Here is a 19,040-nt window from a genome sequence, read left to right as displayed (position 1 = left end):
TAAAACCTTCGCTCAGTTCCCTTCTAAATTTAGATTCAAATTCTAGCAAGTTTTTTTTTTTTTTTTACCTGATCCGGAACTATCCTGAATGCGAAATATTTTTAGAACAACTTTTCAGTCTACACCGGTGCCAGATTTACCAATAGGCAACGTAAACTATAGCTTAATGTACTTGTGATATCCTCGTGAATAAACATCGTTGCCTCGTTGAGTTGCCTCCCTTAAGTTATTACAATAAATACAAGTTACTAAATATAGATTATACATTCGTCTTGCCCTGTCTATTGCAATATATCTACGGGAGGCAACTCATCGAGAGTAAAACAGCAAAAGATCACGGGTGTATGTTTAGTAACAACGCCAGACACAGTCAAGTTGGTAGGCAAGGGGGAACTCTTTAATTCCAGGAATTCACATTCACTGCCCTACTTCTTTCCTGACGAACAACACCCCCCCCCTCCCGTTTCCTCTCTCACAAAGCCAGCAAAGTGGTCTGGTCGAGTAGCGTCAATAGCTCTCTCCATGCTTTTTCTATCCTATTGCTATAACAGCAGTGCTTCTCAAAACTTTCCCTTAAAGGAGGGGTTCTCAACCTGTGGATCGCGACCCCCTTGGGGGTCGATTGACGATTTGCCAGGGAGTCGCCTAAGACCATTGAAAATATGGATTGTTTTTTGTCTATTCTTCTATTGCTGTCTGGGGGGTGGGGGGGGGTGGGGGGGGGGGGGTCGCAGCAGAGTGGGAGGGAGGGGGGGGGGTTAAAAGGGGTCGTCGAGCTTAAAAGGTTGAGAACCGCTGCCTTAAAGGAACACTTCGCACATTCTGACTATTTATCTGAACACTTCGATTTTTGTTTCTATTGAGGTGAGTTCACGTGGTGGCCTACTAGTTAATTATCCCAGTAGTTCGTGGAACACAGTTTGCAGAACACTGTACTAGAGCGTGGAATGGGTTGCCTGAATCAGCCAGGAAAGACAACAACTTGGCAGAGTTTAACGTCACTAATTAGTATGCATGACTATATTGCAGGGGCGGACTGGCTATATGGGCATTCGGGCCATTGTCAGGTGCAGCGTCCGAGCAAATCTGGTAATTGAGCTTTACAAAACCATTATCTTATCTTATATAATACAGACGTTACTTCAAAAAAGAAGATGATTACGTCCTACGCGTCATGCATTTAGTCATGCATATTAACCAAATCACTGGTTTTCCTGGCTAGCTCAGGTAACACTCCTTTTAAAGCTACCACAAATTACACTAGATGCAATTCTTAACCAATCTTTGTTAATTAGTCAGTCGAGAAGAGACGATGAATCTCATGAGGCTTCCTTTTTCCTGGTACTGTTCCCTGAATGAAGGTCTTTGCGAGCTCTGAGAATCAAAGCGAAAGCCACCATAGCTTGTACTATATGTGGACTGGAGTGTATCTCTAAAATAGGGCTCCATAACCATATGAAAAAGTGCTCTACGAGAAAAAGCCTAATATAGCTGTTTTACGAGGGAAGAAGGCCTGATATTTTAGTGTAGACATTTATTTTAAAAAAGGCAACTCTTTGTTCTTGAGTTAGATGTGTTGAGTTGGTCAGTGGTTACAGAAGGCCTTGTCAGGAGAGAGAATCGTAACAGTATGTTTATGTGTGTGTGTGTGTGTGTGTGTGTGTGTGTGTGAGGCTTACAAAAAGGGGGCATCCCATTCAAACATGCATGACTGGATGCATGACGAGTAGGTCGTAATCTTCCTTTTTTAAAGTAACGTCTGTATTGTATAAGATGAGATAAGATGTATACAAAATGTATATCGGAAAGCCTTTAGATGCGCAGGGGGCATTAAAAAAAAAAGGAAAGAGAGAGAGAGAGAGGGAGAGAAATAGAGAATTATAGAGAAAAAGAGAAAGAGAGAGCGAGAGAAAGAGAGAGCGAGAGAAAAAGAGAGCGAGAGAAAGAGAGATAGAAAGAGAAAGAGAGAGAGAGAAAGAGAGAAAGAGAAATAGAGAGAGAAAGAGAAATAGAGAGAGAGAGAAAGAGAGATAGAGAGAGAAAGAGAGATAGAGAGAGAAAGAGAGAGAGCACGAGAAAGAGAGAGAGAAAGAGAGAGAGAAAGAGAGAGCGAGAGAAAGAGAGATAGATAGAGAAAGAGATATAGAAAGAGAGATAGAAAGAGAGATAGAAAGAGAGAGAGAAAGAGAGAGAGAGAGAAAGAGAGTGAGAAAGAGAGAGAGAAAGAGAGAGAGAGAGAGAGAAAGAGAGAAAGAGAGAGAGAGAAAGAGAGATAGATAGCGAAAGAGATATAGAAAGAGAGAGAAAGAGAGATAGAAAGAGAAAGAGAGAAAGAGAGAGATAGATAGAGAAAGAGAGATAGAGAGAGAAAGAGAGAGAGAGAAAGAAAGATAGAGAAAGGGAAAGAGAGAGAGAGAAAGAGAGAGAGAGAAAGAGAGATAGAGAGAGAAAAAGAAAGAGAGAGAGAAAGAGAGAGAGAGAAAGAGAGATAGAGAGAGAAAAAGAGAGACAAAGAGAGAGAAAAAAAAGAGAGAAAGAGAGAAAAAGAAAGAGAGAAAAAAAGAGAGAGAAAGAGAGAGAAAAAAAGAGAGAAAGAGAGAAAAAGAAAGAGAGAAAAAAAGAGAGAGAAAGAGAGAAAAAGAGGGAGAAAGAGAGAGAAAAAAAAGAGAGAGAGAGAGAGAAAAAGAGAGAGAGAAAAAAAGAGAGAGAGAAAAAGAGAGAGAGAGAGAGAAAAAGAGAGAGAGAGATAAAGAGAGAAAGAGAGAGAGAGAGAAAGGAGAAGGATGGAAGAGAGCACGAAGAAGCCATTTCAATTCAACAGATGCTTCAATTCACGGGGCCAAGAAGTATGCCAGAGTTGGCGACAGATAGCAGGCCGTTAAAAAAAAAAAAAAAGCAATACGTAGCCAAGGAACAAGCCAACGGTTCATGTCAAATGGTATTTCTTTCATTCTAGAAAATAGCATTACAATGTCTTTCTTAGACTTTCAACACGGGGGATTCCCCACATTCCCGTATTGATCCGTTATACTGGCGCATGCGCGGTAATTTTGTGATTCGACAAATCCGGCAGGCGAGACAGTGTTTCTAATCTAACCTTTTTATTCAAACCTAGATCGAGTATTTACAGTTGTGTTTCATTTGCAATCTGCTCGTTGGCGTTATGTAGGAATGTCCGTCTGTCCGTTTTGAAGTCACACTTCAGTTAACTTCATTTTATGCAAGTCCGTATGTACCCTAATTATCGCTAGAATTTGTTGTACATTAATTTTTTTTTTTATTTCATGTATCCTTCACAATAATAATTACCCGCGGCCTGCGGGTCTAAGTTTGTGCTTACTAATCTAGTGGATTGGATTTAGATGTATGTTAAACTTAGCTAATGATCCTTTCACGTTATTTTTCTTTCGCTACGAAAATAAAATTAGTTTTGCGAAAATGGGTTTACCCGAAGCCGATACATTCATATCTATTAAAAACGAAAAGAGCGATAGATTAATAGTACAATTAAATCGGGTTTACCTGATGTATTAAATGAATGGGATTATAAAGTAAACAATTCTGTCTCCCAGGTGGCTGGGTCTATGCTGAACGCCTTCAGAGAAGCTTTGAGAGTGTCCCTGAAGCGCTTTCTTTGACCACCTTGCGAGCGCTTTCTTTCGCTTGGTTGGCCATAGAAGAGTCATTTAGGGATGCGGCAGTCTTCCATTCTGCTGACGTGACCTGCCCATCGCATCTGAGACTGCATCAGGGTTGTGTGAATGCTTTGCAGACCCGCTCTTCGAAGGACTTCAATATCTGGTAAGATACAGTGTTATGTCAACCTAAAAGGTACTGTTACATTTTGAGAAATTTAAAATAGATCCGTAACACATGATTATTCAAATTTGATCAGAGTAACACCATTTAGTAAAATTACTAAATTTAAAGACACTTCAGAACAGAAGACTAAAAAAGTAAACAAACAATGATACATAAATTATTGGGTCATAAAACACTGAACCATAATTTACAAATAGAAAAAACATATACTTATACTTAGGAAAATACTTAGAATGGCACTAAGATAAAGGCACATTTCTTATTCCATATGCAAGGACGAACTTGTACCATATCTTATATAATAGTTAATACAGACGCGACTTAAAAAAGAAGATGATTACGTCCTACGCGTCATACATCTAGTCATGTACAGGTGTTCCTTCTTCCCTAGTGCCTTTAGAGCAGGGATTCTCAGTCTAGTCAGGCTAGTCAGTCTTACTTGTGAACAGGTGACGTCTTCGGGTATTTCCGCATGAAGGCCCTCTTCATTAAAAAAAAAACGTTTAATATAGTTTATGTCAGTGATGCCCAAACCTGTGTGTCGCGACCCCTTTGGGGGGGGGGGGTCGAATGACCATTTGCCGGGGGTCGCCTCCTAATGAAAAATTTGTATTTGGGGTCGCGAGCTAAAAAGGTTGAGAACCGTTGCTTTAGTACATGGAATGGGTTGTCTGAATCAGCCAAGAATAACCAACAACTTAGCAGCGTTTAAGTCACTAGGCTTGTGTGTAATGACTCCCATTGTGCCATGGTTGTTATGCCATTGATAAAAACGTGAATCTCCTTTGGGCTGTACATTGCATATACATTTAAAAAAAAAAAGTTTTACATTCTTATTTTTACTTTTCCAGATAATGCTACAGGCTAGACAACTCTCTCAACATGGCCACAGCAAATCCTCCAGGTACTGGCGTACTGTTTGACATTAGTGAAAAGCTGCAGAAATCACAGCCAGGGCCGAAGTGTGATTATGGCAGGCTTCAGCCCGTGGAACACGACTGCTCCTATTGCGGCAGGAGCGCCTTTGGCATGAAATTCTGCACCAACTGCTTGGTGGCCAAGTACTGTGATACAGAGTGCCAGGTGGGCCACTGGCCAGAACACAAGCATCATTGCCACAAGGAGACCAACATAAATCAGCTGTACAAAGGTATGAATACAAGGAAAACTTAAATAAAATGCATCTACTTTTATAATTCCTCTATTCAGCTTGCACATTCAAAGGCAAAAACAAAATGGAAGCTGGAAACAAAAGGAACCTGAACACAGATCTCGAAAAATTATTATTTATAGCTTTTATATTATTTATAGCTTTTATATAGCGCTACTTTCATGCTTTTAGCATGCTTAGAGCGCTTTGGTCCAATATCATTTGTGGACCAGTGGGAGGGGTAGGGGGTATCTAGGAGTTGGTTTCCGTGCTGCCTTTAGGCAGCTCAGTAAACACAACTCTGCCCAAGTCGGGTGTCGAACCTCGACAGGTAGCCAAGCCAAGCCAAGTTCAAGCGCACTTAGCTTCTAGACCACGCTTCCCACCGGCTCTAACGACTAGGCAGTTGATGTATATCTTTGGGAAAAGAATTGCTAGCTAATTGGCCACACTTGGAAAATTTTAGTTTGACCGTTCTAATAGTACGAAGTATTTAAAAAAAAAGTTTGGCTAGAAGGCTAGTCAGTCTTACTTGTAAACAGGTGACGTCTTCGGGTATTTCCGCATGAAGGCCCTCTTCATTAAAAAAAAAACGTTTAATATAGTTTATGTCAGTGATGCCCAAAATACGGCCCGCGGGCCAGATCCGGCCCGCGACGTGGTTCCATCCGGCCCGCCGAAATGTCGGCACAAAGTGTAGACAATCCCATCGAAAAAAAAAAACAAAGCTGACTTATGTATCTTTACCTACGTTAGGGCCCTCAATTTTTCTTTAATTGATTGGTACCATGACCTTTAACAATTAGTGTGTTTATGACATGAGAATCTACCAGAAAAAAGAGAACGGATCTTTACTTTTTTTTTTTGTGGATCATGATAATAAGCCAACATATGTGATCTATTAAAAAAGTGTGGCTGTTTCCAAAAAAGAACAACATATAAACGTCAGTATGAAACGAATATGACGTCATTCTTGGTTTGAGCCGCGAATAAAAAGATTGTCAGACTAAGCCTAGAGATTGGAGGATTGTTGGAAATATTTACCAAAAAGCGACAAGAAAATGAGTCGACGTCAAAGCTAGCTACAATGTTGTTCTTTTTTTAAGTACAGAAATTAAGCCATTTTCTGAAACAAAAATCACTTCAGATATCCAATTTCTTAATGTAAGTACTAGCTCCACTGGTTTCTAATCTAATAGTTTTAAATTCAGGTAAATGTCATTTCGTTTGTGTGTGTGTGTACATTTTCGTTCATGTGACCCGCGACTCGAGTGTCAGAAATTAAAATGACCCGCAGGTCAAATTAGGTTGAGCATCACTGGTTTATGTCGATGGCTAAGGCAGCACGGGAAGGAAAATCTTTTTCCCAAAATGTATTGCATATTAGTTTGTGCAGTGGCGTGACTTACCAGTTCACAGGGAGCTGTGTTAGATTCCTCACCACCCATCCCACCCATTAGCGTTGTTTTGTTTGTCTGTCACGTATCACGTCACCTTCACATATCCCTTAGTCTGTTGGACCTTTGGGGGCACCTCATAAGATCGGTCGACGGTCTATCTCCATCCCTGTCTCTTGCCTTAGTTAGATCCTCTGTCAAAGGCAGGCCGGTCCATTCCTTGATGTTGTCTTCCCATCGCTTTCTCTGTCCTCCACTTCTTCTTTTTTTCCCTGGTACTGTACCTTGAAGGAATGTCTTTGCAAGTCCTGACCTTGTAGTATAGCCATAGAGTCAGCTTGCTTAGCAGGTCATCGTGGGGTTCAATCGCTATACAACCTTTACTCTCGTCTCTTGTTTTGTGATACGGTCTTTGAATTTGATACCTAGGATCCTTCTGTAGCATCTCAATTCCATTGCTAGGATCCTCCTCTCGAGCTCTGCAGTCAGCGTACAAGACTCGCAAGCATATAACTTTTAGATTTTTAAAAATATTAACAGATATTGAAAAGCTGATTTCTCTTTTTACGAAACAAATAAATGAATTTACTTTTTTTTTCAATAATGCTATCCTTTTATCGACTCTGTTGCGACCAGACATTTTGTGGGCTACGTATATATTGTTTTGTTTGATATAAAAAAAAGGGGACTGACTTCTACATTCTTGAGAGATATAGTTGTACGTGCAGAGTTCTTCCCCGTAGATAAGAATTAAAAAAAAAAATTAAATTGTTTCCTTTCTGTTTCAATGAAATATTTAATTACATATTTTCTGTTGGCTTGAGTTATGCCATTAAAAATGGATCACGTTGCCAAGCGGCCAAGTCAGGGGTTCTCGACCTTGGGGGTCGATTGACGATTTGCCAGGGGTCGCCTAAGACCATCAAAAAATTAGGATTTTTTTTTGTCTATTCTTCTATTGCTGTGTGTTTCTATTGGATTGGCGGGGGGGGGGGGGGTCGCGGTAGAGTGGTATATTGTAAAAAGGGGTCGCCGAGCTTAAAAGGTTGAGAACCGCTGGGACTCTATACACAACTTTCATTTCACTATTCACATTGTTACATACTTAAGTAACTGAAGAAATTTAAATTTAAATTATTTCCACGAAACAATGACTCTGTCCAGATGGTCGTATGGTGGAGATGGAGATAGTCCCAGACACCCAGCTACCGGAAGCGTCTGCCAATGGGGATGCTACTCGATGTACCAAGAATGGTGACCACGACAACTTCATTGCGGTGAAAGACTTCACCCTGGAGCACCTCCCAAAGGAGATCAGGCACAAGTGTGTGGCTGATTACGTACTGGCTGAATCCAAGATAACTGTAAGCATTGGCTTCTCCTCTCTAGAGATTTTACTTCTTAATCGAAGATAATGAAGATAATTATTAAGTCTTACACATATTCATGTGTTGATCTAGTCTTGCGTGTTAATAGAGACTTAAACTCTGCTAAGTCACTGGTTTTCCATGCTGTTTCAGGCAACCCATTCCATTATCATATTTTATAACTAGAAAGGGGGAAATACACATTTACAGTATAGAAAGAGGGTATGAACATTGGTGAAACGAACCCACCCCTGTTTCTTTTAGTAGATTATTTCCCTTCTTTATGCTCTAGTAGTTGGTTATCTCCCATTTCTCATATCTTGCTATGTATCCTGTATCTAAAACTATTCTTTCTTCTGCTGCACATGTCTCGGATGATCCTTTACGAATTGCATCCAGGGGCGGACTGGCTATATGGGTATTAAATTAAATTGTTAAAGGTTTTTATAATATTCTCGTGTAAAGGGGGCCTTCTCAGCGTCGTGTTTAATATAAAAAAATCAACACCTGAACTGGACACCTTACGATCAGGCAGCCACCTTAATTTAAGATTGATTCGTCGTTTTTTAGGTGGGCTTCTAGATGTTTTGGATTCAGGGGTAAGTCAAGTCCCTTTTTGTTTTAGTGTCATTCCACAAACACATCTCAGAATGCCATCGTTCATGGTGTGTTATCGCATTGTACTGTGTACTGTGTTGTTTAGCCCTTTTACTTTTGTTTCTAATGTGTATTCAATCTCAAAATGATTTAACAAAATAATCTAATTATAGAGCAAAGGAAAAGCAACTCTGCAAAATGGAGAGAGAGAGATTTGTACAAGACCATCACTGACCTGTGACGTAGCAACCTATGTTGCTTTGTTGGTGTACATGTTTCAGATGTTTTACATGTTTCAGATGTTTTACATGTTTCAGATGTTTTTACATGTTTCGTGTGTTTTACATGTTTCAGATGTTTTTACATGTTTCAGATGTTTTTACATGTTTCAGATGTTTTTACATGTTTCGTGTGTTTTACATGTTTCAGATGTTTTTACATGTTTCAGATGTTTTTACATGTTTCAGATGTTTTACATGTTTCGGATGTTTTTTACATGTTTCAGATGTTTTCACATGTTTCAGATGTTTTCACATGTTTCAGATGTTTTCACATGTTTCGGATGTTTTCACATGTTTCGGATGTTCCTTCAGAACTGAAGATAATCTACTTCCTACTCCAAACCTCCAGCAGCACGACGGGGGATGGCAGCGGGCAGGGTTTGAACCCCAGGACCATCGAAACGACCGAAAAAGAGTCCAGCGTGCATACCGCACTATCAGGCAGCCACTAGCTTTTAGCCATCCGGGACGTGGCATTAACAAGCTAATGGTCTAAACTTTGCACAGGTTGCGACGTCTCGATTTGTAGAACATTATGCAAATAAATGGCTTCACAGCCATATGAAAAAGTGTTCGAGATGAACCACACAGTCGTTCTACGACTGAAGGAGGCCAATATGCAAATACTTCTTTTCAATTGTTATTTAATGCTGAATAAGTATTTTACTGTCTAAATCTTTAACGACTAGACCTGCATGATTCATTTATAAAAACTGAACTATTTTTTTTAAATTAAAGAGTTAAATAGATAAATTAAAGTTCTAAAACAAAGTCAGTCAGATGCTTAGTTTCGTATATAAATTAAAATTCTAAAACAAAGTCAGTCAGATGCTTAGTTTCGTATATAAATTAAAGTTCTAAAACAAAGTCAGTCAGATGCTTAGTTTCGTATATAAATTAAAGTTCTAAAACAAAGTCAGTCAGATGCTTAGTTTCGTATATAAATTAAAATTCTAAAACAAAGTCAGTCAGATGCTTAGTTTCGTATATAAATTAAAGTTCTAAAACAAAGTCAGTCAGTTGCTTAGTTTCGTATATAAATTAAAGTTCTAAAACAAAGTCAGTCAGATGCTTAGTTTCGTATGTTTGTTCTCACAGGTCAAGGTCTTAGTCAAATGGATTAGCAAGAATCGTCCGGACACAAGTACCTGGGCCGGACTAAGGGGAAAGACAAGTTTAAGGAACGCTTCTGGGAAGTTTGTGCTGGACAATCCTCACTCTTTCCAGGTCAAGGACTGCCCCATACCCCACTGTCACCGCAAAGATGACCTTGGCCCCAATCACAAAATCATCGAAGCAGACTTGAAAATCTTCACCAACAAGCATGTCCTGTACGACGAGGATGAACTTAATCGCACTGAGGTCGACTTCTTCTATGACAGCAAGGACAAAGTTGGGCTGGTCAAAGAATATGCCACACAGCTGTTTTACACTAAACCGTCTTCAGATAAAACATTTTTCAAGGTGACCATACATGATGAAGAACTGCTGCACAGACTAGAGCAGATTGACAATGATAAGAGCGCAGCTTTCTGGAACTTGCCATCCCAGGTTCTTAGAAAAATGTCTGCTTTCGCTATCGTGATTTCCCATCCTCATGGCATGCCCAAGAAAATAAGCATTGGCCATGTTATTCGTGTCAGCGAAGAAAATCTCACAGATGAAACAATAGCCAACGCGAAAGAGGCTGCACTCCTGGAACGGACATGGTTTGAATCCCACAGTGAGGAGGACTATCTTAAGTTTATGGCTGGCCTCGGGCGCCTTAATCTGCCAGTTTATAAAATCTGGTATGACACCCCGACTTGCAAGGGAAGCTCAGGGTCCCCTGTTATCTTTGGTGGAAGAAAATGTAAAGACACATGGGGGCCATACATGGCCTTACATTCTGCCTGCGACATTGACTCCAAGTTAAATTATTTCAAGATAGTCAGATTTATTGATTGAGTCAATTGTGCTTCCATTAGTTACTAATACTCTTAATGTTTTTTGATTTTGAAGAAAAAATGTGCCATACATAAGTCATAAGGTATTTCAGTATTTAGTATACTTTAGTAGAATTGTATTTATAGATTTATTTCTAAAGCATTGCTAACAGACATGTAGAGCCAAACGGCTGTTCGAGAACATGTATACTGGTTGATGTATTTGTTTTTGTCTTTTTTTTCAGTTGACCTCCTTCACCAATCGTAAACAAACAACATTTAGTCACGTGATTCTCTATCTCTTCTATACAAATTACGATCTAATTTTAATACACAGTGGCTGTCACGTGACAGTTTTTTTTTCTCTTTGTTTTATCACTATTATCACGTGACTAAATGTTGTTTGTTTACGAATCGTGAATGAGGTCCATTGGTTTTTGTATAGCCCCTCTTTCACGCATGGGGGAGGGGTTGTATCAGGGAGAGGGTTATGTGCTGCTTTTAGGCGCTCAGCAAACAGAACTCAGCTCGAGTTGGGATTTGAACCTGATTGGGCTGAGGGGGGGGGGGCAATAAGTTTTGCCACTCAGCCATACATCCTACGTGTGACGTATAATGCTGACTCCTTGATGTACCTGTGTGTTTCACAAATCCTAAGTCCGTCACCTTTCTCCAGATCTGTTCCTTGTCAATAATCTCTTGTGCTTGGCGGTGCTAAGATGATATTTTCCTTCCAATACTCAAGGTCTTCTTTTACAAATGTTATCAATGATTGCGCCAACGAGGAATAATGATACGGGTGCACTTTGAATATAATGGTACTGGTGAAATCAGGTTATAATGATACTGGCGCACCTAGACTATAATGGTACTGGTGCACCTAGACTATAATGGTACTGGTGCACCTAGACTATAATGATACTGGTGCACCTAGACTATAATGGTGCACCTAGACTATAATGGTACTGGCGCACATAGGCTATAATGATGCACCTAGACTATAATGGTGCACCTAGACTATAATGATACTGGTGCTGTGAATGTGATTATGTTGTAAACGTGTGTCTTGAGATCACCCATAAGTTATTCCCCCCCCCCCTTTTGAGTACATGTCCAGTGGTATAGCTTAGTGAGTTGGTGTGTTTGTGGATGAGGGTTAGAGACTTAGAAGGAGAGCGAGAGAGACAGGCCGGTTTTGTTATTGCTGCATAGAAACATAATGTGCAATAAAGAAATCCATGTTCAAAGATATTGAGCCTTGTTGTTATTGTTTAGACTCTGAATATCACCATTTTTTTTTGTTGTGGAGCATCATGTTATTGGTGCACATAGAGTGTAATGATACTGGTGCACCTAGACTGTAATGGTACTGGTGCATGTAGAGTGTAATGATACTGGTGCACGTAGAGTGTAATGGTACTGGTGCACGTAGACTGTAATGATACTGGTGCATGTAGAGTGTAATGATACTGGTGCACGTAGAGTGTAATGATACTGGTGCACATAGAGTGTAATGATACTGGTGCACGTAAAGTGTAATGGTACTGGTGCACGTAGAGTGTAATGGTACTGGTGCACGTAGAGTGTAATGGTACTGGTGCATGTAGACTGTAATGGTACTGGTGCATGTAGAGTGTAATGATACTGGTGCACGTAGAGTGTAATGGTACTGGTGCATGTAGACTGTAATGGTACTGGTGCATGTAGAGTATAATGATACTGGTGCACGTAGAGTGTAATGGTACTGGTGCACCTAGACTGTAATGGTACTGGTGAACGTAGAGTGTAATGGTACTGGTGAACGTAGACTGTAATGGTACTGGTGCACGTAGAGTGTAATGGTACTGGTGCATGTAGACTGTAATGGTACTGGTGCATGTAGAGTATAATGATACTGGTGCACGTAGAGTGTAATGATACTGGTGCACGTAGAGTGTAATGATACTGGTGCACATAGAGTGTAATGATACTGGTGCACGTAGTGTAATGATATTGGTGCACGTAGAGTGTAATGGTACTGGTGCACATAGAGTGTAATGATACTGGTGCACGTAGAGTGTAATGATACTGATGCACTTATGATATAACAATACTAGTGCACTTAAGATATATATGATACTGCCGTCCTGCAGCATGTCTGGACTAGGACAAAATAATCTTCATTTCTGCAGGAATGTCCAAAAACAAACAAGCCAAGTCCAAGCCTCCAACACTAGCTTACCCAGCTTCACAGCCCTCTTGTAGTTTTCTGGTGTCTTCTCATCAGTTTCCAGGTTCTGTCTTCTAGGACAGAATTTCCAAATAGAAAACAAAAAAAAAAAGTTCCCCTTTCAGACCTCGGGATCTATGGGTCAGATGATGTTAAGGTCATCTATTTCTATGGCCAACAGTTAACGAGCAGGGTGTCATGTGACCTGCACAACGACCAACCCCCTTTACTTCACCCCAGCTACAGTCAGATAACCATTAGAGTTGGGTGGACTCAGGTACCCTGAAAAATCCCCAAAATTATAAATACCAGTCTTCACAGACATTCGAATCCAGGACACAAGGTTCCGAAGGCAAGCACTTAACCACCCAGCCACCGTGCCCCCTAAATATCAGAATATGTACTAGTCATGTCAGACATTATTAAGTTGTATTTCATAACTCACTAAAAAATGTATTACATTCAGACAGTAAAAAAACAACAACTTTCAGTCATTAGTTAGTAGCGAGTATTTTAATCTTTTTAAAATTCTTTTTCACATTTTATTAAGATAAACAAAAAATTGTGACTTTTTTTCAACATTGAAGGCAAAAACAAATTCCAAATGTTGCACCCACAAACTGTAGGCATAAACAAAAATTGATCAATATTTTAAAAATTTTGATTTACAGTGGAGTAAAGTTGAGTGTGCATTTCATAAGTAATATCAAATACATATATAGTGAAAAAAAACAACCCAAGCATTAGAAATTAAGAAATACCCATGTTAGGAAAAAAACACTAAATGATGTACATTTTGTTTTACACATGGCTTTTAACTGAAGCAGAACATTCAAATAACACAAGTCTCTAGAATCTCTTAAGTCAGTGATGCTCAACCATATTAGGCCGGCGGGCCATTTTAATTTCCGACACTCGTGTCGCGGGCCACATGAATAAAGAGGTTAAAAAAACAATACACAATGAACCATTTTTATTAGAAACCAGTGAATCTCATGCTTCAATCAATTCATCTTTTTCATTAGCCGAACATAGGGGAAAGATTTTTTTTTTCAAACTTTTTTTTGTGTGGAAAGGTGATTTTCTACACTTTATGCCGACGTTTCAGAGGGCCAGATTGAATCACATCGCTGCCCCCCCCCATCACGGGCCGGATGTGGCAGGCTGTATTTTGGGCATCACTGTCTTAGGTTAAAAGACATTAAAACAGAAAAGATACATTGTAACATTAAATATACACCGGTATATCAATATATATAGATATAAGACCAAGAACAGCATTAATAAAAAAAACTGATCTTCCAGAGTTTCCTTTGTTGATCAGCGTGTGCTTCAATAAACGTTGAATAGCACACTGGACTTGTTCATGTGACTAGACAAACATCAAGATGCACAAAGTAGGTCATCATGATAGAAAGACATTCAAGGCATACTGGTCAAAATCATTGGTGGTTACATTTCATGAAGGTGGACCAAAGCAGATGATTTTAAGGTACACGGAAGCATGACAACAGTAGGACATTGTTTCTACGTAACGTCAAGTCAAATATCAAGTCAAATATCAAACGTCAAGTCAAATGTCAAGTCAAATATCAAACGTCAAGTCAAATATCAAATGTCAAGTTAAATATCAAATGTCAAGTCAAATATCAAGTCAAATATCAAATGTCAAGTCAAATATCAAATCAAATGTCAAGTAAAATGTGAAACATCAAGTCAAATATCAAATGTCAAGTCAAATATCAAGTCAAATAGCAAATGTCAAGTCAAATATCAAATCAAATATCAAGTCAAATATCAAATATCCGACTGCTCTTTTTTGTTTTGTTCTACAGTAAGGTCTTGCTGATGTGCAACTTATTCAACTTTCCTTCTTGATCTTAGTATAATCTAGCAATACCGCCATATGACTTTTATGTACATTGTTAGTGAAATGGACAATTTATATATTCCCCATTCAGACAGACCCTGTTCCCACTAAATCCTGATAATTGAGTTTGCACTATAGATGGTTCCAATTATTAGACAATGGCAAAAAGACTAATACTGTTTATCTTTTGTGGTGCCTTATCATTTTTCTGATTATTTCCCTTTCTGAACAGCTGTATTCAATGTTTATGTCAAATTATGGTCCAGTATGTAGAATTTGATTTGCGAGATTGGTAAAACAATAACATAGTTGCATTTAAAAGAGTCTGACCAACTACAAATGTATACAGTCCAAGCTGTGGAACAGTGAAAATATTATTACTTATAATTTACACAATTCAATGCAAGACAAATGGCCAAGGAGGTCAAGTGTTAAGGGAGTGATTTGCAAAAGAATTTCTCCATCTACTTTCAAAATCCAGTCCAATTTATTGGACTAATACAGCGCAAGGCTAAAATCTCAGCGATTCTCAACTCATTTTGGTGTGGGGGGCCATATACTGAAATTTGAGTTTGCTGGGGAGGTGTGGTTGGCAGCCACTTGCTGCCCCGGGGGTTTACAAGAATATGTTCCCTGAAGGGGCATCAGCACAAAGAAATGTTGGGGCCAATGGAAAACAAGCCTCTGTGACTTTCCTATGCACAGTGAGTTCAAGTTTGGACGTGCTGGATATGGCCCCCGTGGGTTGTAGTTTGGTCATCACTGCTCAAGCTGAAAGAGTATTATTGAACTGAAACAATTTCATCTTAATGCTAATTTTTTGTGCATTAACTCTTTCAGTGCGAATTATTTTGATTGAAACAATGGAGTTTTTCTAAATGAACAAAAACCTGCAGGGGGGTTAGAGTTACTAAGACTAACGTAACTTTAACAAATTTTTATTATATAATCTAACATATTTGATTTAATTTAAAAAAAAAATAGGTCACCACCAACAGGGCTAGAGAAGTAACTCACATAGAGTAACCCTGCACTGAAAGAGTTAACAAAGTCTGACCAACTGTTTGAGTTTTCAACGAAGAAATGATTGCCAGAGATGTTTACAGCTGAAGTTTAGTCTTTATCTACTGACATCATAATGTCTTGTGATGTCAAATGGGACATTCCAGCTGTGTGAAAGCTTGTATGAACTTGTCAAGAAACCAAAAACTATCAGAGATCTTATCTTATATAATACAGACGTTACTTCAAAAAAGAAGATGTCAAAAGAGAAGATGAGATTAGAAGAATTGGTAACTGGCAATATGTGAAATGATGACATAGAAGTTGGCAACTGCAAAAAATACTGATAAAAACCCCAAAATGAAAGACTACAATGGTTAACATAAAGAAAAAAAAAATATGGAAATGTAATGACCAGTTCCAGAATGACCAGATCTAGGAAATCATAATTATTTGTAATCTCAAAAAAAAATATATTTACAATACACATTTCTTTCTTCTTTATATTAAAAAAAGACAAGTTGCATCCCTTTAAGCATAGAAATATTTTAGATGGACAGTTGTTTCGACAAAGCCAGCCAATATAAATAACACACAATGATATAATTAATGTAATGGTTAATAATAAAATAAAGTTTGAATAAAGATTAAAGTCTAACAATATATAGATAGAAATTAAAATGGTGAAATAATCTCAAAATGCTTTTGGTAATAACAGTATAAAGTAAAAGAAAATTAACTCTTTAAATTCACATTCGTACATTCTGTGTGCATTAAATACTATCTTATACAGGACAAAGCTACTTTGCCTAAAATGCAATACAAAAACGTAATAATCTCATAAGCATATTGCTTTATTATGTCAAGATAGATACCTGTGCATGTGTGTTGATATGGTGTTTGAAGGTACGGGGCATTCAGCGTAATAAATGTTCAGTCTAGCAACAATAGCAATATTGCAATAGTTCATTTATTGTATTACTCTGATTTTATATCATTAAAGTGGTGGCAGCGAGCAGAATACATAAACAGAGGTAACCATAATAGATAGGAATCAATTTTTTATTGCCATGGCTGCTAGAAATTTCTTATCTAGGTAGAAGAAAAAATGGCGTCCAACATGCCAGATCTGGTGTAGCTATAAGCTGGCCATTATCATTATAGCCAACCTTCAGAAGTAAAATTCCCCTTTCAGACCTTGCGGTCTACAGGGCAGATGATGTAAAGGTCATCTGTTTCTGTGGCCTACGGTTAACAAGGGTGTCATGTGGCCAGCACAACGACAATTGTCTTTACTTTTCCCCAACTAATGTCACGTACCCATTAGAGCTGGGTGGACTCGGAGGTGCCCAAAGATCCCAAAATTAAAAATCACAGTCTTCACCAAGGTTTCAAACATAATTTTTTGACTGAGAACCGGACAAGACAGAATGAGAAAAACTTATGTTCCAGAAGCTTAAAGTCGGGGCAAGCGAATCCTGCCCTTGTGGAGCATCACCAGAGAAAGCTGCACACTATATCAGGAGGCTCGAACAAAACCTTCCTATAGAACAAAAAACTATAATGAGAACTGCCTGACCTGGAAACCACTGCGCAGTTCAACTCAGATATAGGATTACTGATCTGAACCTTCCCACATGTAAAATGAGAACGAAGCTTGAACCCCACTGTCAAGTTTAAATTTCATATGGAACTAAATTGGGATAGCTGTGCAGCAAGGAAACGTTCTCCCACATACCCCCCTCCCCATGCTATTACATGAAAGATGGGCTAAACAAAAACAATTAAAAAAAATATAATAAATACATCAGCCTGTATAAAATGTTCTCCAATAACATTTTGATTCTACAAGTTTGTAAACACCTATAAATACAATTATTATAATGTACTAAATACTGAAACATCTTATGTAGGCCTACTATATAAGGCACATTTTTTCTTCTCCCTCAAAAAACATTTTGGTTGGAGAGTATTTGTAACTAATGGAAGCACAATGACTCAATCAATAAATCTGACTATCTTGAAATAATTTAACTTGGAGTCAATGTCGTAGGCAGAATGAAAGGCCATGTATGGCCCCCATGTGTCTTTACATTTTCTTCCACCAAAGATAACAGGGGACCCTGAGCTTCCCTGGCAAGTCGGGGTGTCATACCAGATTTTATAAACTGGCAGATTAAGGCGCCCGAGGCCAGCCATAAACTTAAGATAGTCCTCCTCACTGTGGGATTCAAACCATGTCCGTTCCAGAAGTGCAGCCTCTTTTGCGTTGGCTATTGTTTCATCTGTAAGATTCTCTTCGGTGACTCGAACAACGTGGCCAATGCTGATTTTCTTGGGCATGCCATGAGGGTGGGAAATCACGATTGCGAAAGCAGACATTTTTCTAAGAACCTGGGATGGCAAGTTCCAGAAAGCTGCGCTTTTATCATTGTCAATCTGCTCTAGTCTGTGCAGCAGTTCTTCATCATGTATGGTCACCTTGAAAAATGTTTTATCCGAAGACGGTTTAGTGTAAAACAGCTGTGTGGCATATTCTTTGACCAGCCCAACTTTGTCCTTGCTGTCATAGAAGAAGTCGACCTCAGTGCGATTAAGTTCATCCTCGTCGTACAGGACATGCTTGTTGGTGAAGATTTTCAAGTCTGCTTCGATGATTTTGTGATTGGGGCCAAGGTTTTTTATGCGGTGACAGTGCGGTATGGGGCAGTCCTTGACCTGGAAAGAGTCAGGATTGTCCAGCACAAACTTCCCTGATGCTGTCCTTGTATTTCTGGTGCCCCGACACCTGGCACAAGCATCTGTGTCTGGACGATTCTTACTAGTCCATTTGACCAGCACCCGGACCTTTGAGACAAATATACAAAAATAAACATATAAAATGATTTTAAATGTTTTTCTGAAGAAATAATTCACTTATGCACATTTCTACAAATTTGTTTATAAAACAAAGTCACTGCAAAATTAAACACATCTTTGGATCAGAAATAGAACACTGAGTTAGCATTGAACAAAACTAATTTGCATAAATGTCTCAAAGCCATTACTTCTTGGTTTTCTATTACTCTATAATGACATTATTTTTTTATCATATATATAAAGAAATAAAATCTTACAAGACACACATTACCAATGATAAAAAAAAAACTGGACAATAGACCTTGGACACCATGGGACAGCAACAAGGAATGCTGATCATATTTCTAAAGACTGGATAATTTATGTAGGAGTGTGGCCCCAACGAAATACTTCTCAAACTCTATAGAGAGCTCTTAATGGCTATAAAAAGAACTGTACACTTCAGATTATTTTGAGAGCCCCTCCATAAAAAGACACACATAAAGATGAGTAATACTAGACTTTCCAACCTGAGACGTGTAATGCTTTTTGAATCATGGGATGCATAGCGTAAACCACTTG

The 19,040-nt window shown here is 38.8% G+C and overlaps 2 protein-coding genes across 6 annotated transcripts in view; one reads left to right on the top strand and one right to left on the bottom strand.

Moving 5' to 3' along the window:
- The first annotated feature begins 3,027 nt into the window (after nucleotides 1–3,027).
- LOC129922177 (uncharacterized) lies at nucleotides 3,028–11,786 on the top strand. 2 transcript variants are annotated; one of them, XM_056007133.1, is made up of 5 exons: nucleotides 3,028–3,228; nucleotides 3,573–3,801; nucleotides 4,674–4,972; nucleotides 7,534–7,733; nucleotides 9,713–11,786. In XM_056007133.1, the coding sequence occupies exons 3-5, from the start codon at nucleotides 4,705–4,707 to the stop codon at nucleotides 10,559–10,561; spliced, it is 1,317 nt and encodes a 438-aa protein (XP_055863108.1). In that variant the 5' UTR covers nucleotides 3,028–3,228; nucleotides 3,573–3,801; nucleotides 4,674–4,704; the 3' UTR covers nucleotides 10,562–11,786. The 2 variants fall into 2 exon arrangements, with proteins under 2 accessions (XP_055863108.1, XP_055863109.1); XM_056007134.1 differs by having other exon boundaries at nucleotides 3,028–3,259.
- A 1,453-nt stretch (nucleotides 11,787–13,239) lies between these two features.
- LOC106073839 (uncharacterized) overlaps nucleotides 13,240–19,040 on the bottom strand; it is a 103,859-nt gene continuing 98,058 nt past the window's right edge. For all 4 annotated transcript variants that reach the window (XM_056005563.1, XM_056005561.1, XM_056005564.1 and 1 more), the window contains exon 4: nucleotides 13,240–18,467. In XM_056005563.1, coding sequence (XP_055861538.1) covers nucleotides 17,619–18,467 — 849 coding nt within the window. In that variant the 3' untranslated portion in view covers nucleotides 13,240–17,618. The remainder of the gene's footprint in view (nucleotides 18,468–19,040) is intronic.

The sequence above is a fragment of the Biomphalaria glabrata genome, chromosome 12 (genome assembly GCF_947242115.1).
Source record: "Biomphalaria glabrata chromosome 12, xgBioGlab47.1, whole genome shotgun sequence".
In the NCBI taxonomy this organism is placed as follows: domain Eukaryota; kingdom Metazoa; phylum Mollusca; class Gastropoda; family Planorbidae; genus Biomphalaria; species Biomphalaria glabrata.
The sequence above is the reverse complement of the archived record's forward strand: the minus strand, read 5'-3'. Positions and strand labels throughout refer to the sequence as shown.